At 53.3% G+C, this 1,904-nt stretch overlaps 1 protein-coding gene across 1 annotated transcript in view; it reads left to right on the top strand.

Annotated features, from left to right (window-relative positions):
* Positions 1 to 1,904, top strand: part of TBX5 (T-box 5) — a 39,649-nt gene that overhangs the window by 5,202 nt on the left and 32,543 nt on the right. Inside the window, exon 3 of the mRNA XM_009995672.1 lies at positions 202 to 349. Coding sequence (XP_009993974.1) covers positions 202 to 349 — 148 coding nt within the window. The remainder of the gene's footprint in view (positions 1 to 201; positions 350 to 1,904) is intronic.

The following is a 1,904-nucleotide window of genomic DNA, read 5'->3' as shown; positions in this document are numbered from 1 at the left end:
AGGTGATGGATTGGGATGCAGGAGCCCACGGGAGGGGATGGATTGGGATGCAGGAGCCCACGGGAGGGGATGGATTGGGATGCAGGAGCCCACGGGAGATGGATTGGGATGCAGGAGCCCACGGGAGGGGATGTGGGGGAGCAGGAGCCCAGGAGGTGGTTCCCTGCCCGGAGCTCAGTGCCCGTGTCCCTGTCCCCGCAGGTCTGTGACCGGGAAGGCAGAGCCGGCCATGCCAGGGCGTCTCTACGTGCATCCCGACTCTCCAGCCACCGGTGCCCACTGGATGAGGCAGCTGGTTTCCTTCCAGAAGCTCAAACTCACCAACAACCACCTCGACCCCTTCGGACATGTAAGTACCTGAGCGGGGGGAGGGGGGGAGAGGGGCACCGCACCCACGGAAAGGCTGCTGGGGGTCCCACGGGTGCTCACAGCCCTGTCCCACACCCACGCGTGGTTTCCACTGCCACCGAGGTGATGGCCATGTCACCCATCCCCAAATCCGTTGTGAGGACAGGGACTTATTTCCCCTCCCTGAGAGGGTGGGATGAACCCAAATGAAAGGCATCCCCCCCCAAAAATGAAAGCATCAAGCTGAAAAAGGGGCTGTTCAGCATCGTTGGGTGGGAACTGCTCACAGTCCCCGGGGGGATGGAGCCCACGAGTGGGCGAAACGCACCTGGTTTCATGGAATATTCATCTACCTGGGTTGAATTCCATCGGGAGCCTTCAAATCTGCTCGTTACCTCCACGAATTTGGCCAACAGGTAAAACCAATCGGCCCTAACGAGTGGAGGGAGTGGGGCCTAAAAACCACATGGAACCAAAAAAAAAAAGAGGCAACAATAATTAAAGACAATTAAAAAAAAAAAAAAAGACGAAATTGAAATCTCTCTCGAGCTCCTCGGACAATAAAAAGGTCTTTGCTGGACTCGAGGGGCAGTGAAAACTTGTGTGAATTCTGCAGCCAAGACCAGGCCTCCTTCGAAGGTCTCCAAAGGTGCCTTTTCCTCTGAGCAAATACAGATATATGTGCATGTATGAATAACATCTATATATCTATAAAAAATTATATATATAATGACTTAAGCTGCTCTGTGAATCCAAGATCCCTCCATCCCTTTCCAAGAGCTTATTTTTCTCCAGTCTCATTTCAACACTTTTTTTTTTCTTTAATTCTCCCAAGGTTTTCTATTTTTTATTTTCTCTTTTCAATGATTAATTTTGGGCTATTAAATCCCGGCCCATCTGGTCGTTAAGAAGCTGGGAGGGGGGAACTTGCAGGGCAGAACCCCCAGCCCACCCCAAAGCTCAGCATCTTTTTAACGAGCTCTCCAGTGCGTGTGTGTGTGGGGGGGTGTTGATATTTTATTTGTTATACATTTTTATTTTAATTTTTGCCTTGAGCTGGGAGAAAAGAGCTTTTCAAGCTTCCCAGGGATCCAGTTCTTCCCCATCTCTCCCAGGAAAAAGGAGGGGAAAAAGGGTCCCCGCAGTTGAGCAGCTCGGGGAGGATCTTTCCCACCCCCCGGGCTGGTTTTGGGGAGCATTCCCGGGAAGAGCCAGGGAAGAGGGGACACGCCAGGGCCAAGCATCCCCTGCTGAGACCAGGCGGCTCCGGAGAAAAGTCCCTCTAAAGAACCCGAAGGCACCGAGGGGACAATGAGGGACTTCAGATGAGGAAAGGAGGGGTTGCACCGGGAGTCTCTCAATTAGAGTCGCCGTAATGAAATTAAACCCCATTAGATCGTTCACCGTTGATGTCTACGACTTTCCTGGATGTCAAAGCAATTTGCTTAAACCCCCGGGACGGGGGAGGCGGCGGCGGGGGCTCCTGGGCTCTCTGTCGCCAGGGTCCCGCAGTCATTATCGTGACCGAGCCCTGTCTGTGTGTCCCCCCCTCCCCC

Source organism: Chaetura pelagica, unplaced genomic scaffold, assembly GCF_000747805.2.
Source record: "Chaetura pelagica isolate M959 unplaced genomic scaffold, ChaPel_1.0 scaffold254, whole genome shotgun sequence".
NCBI classification, from domain to species: domain Eukaryota; kingdom Metazoa; phylum Chordata; class Aves; order Apodiformes; family Apodidae; genus Chaetura; species Chaetura pelagica.
Note: the sequence above shows the minus strand (reverse complement) of the source record. Positions and strands in the feature narration are given on the sequence as shown.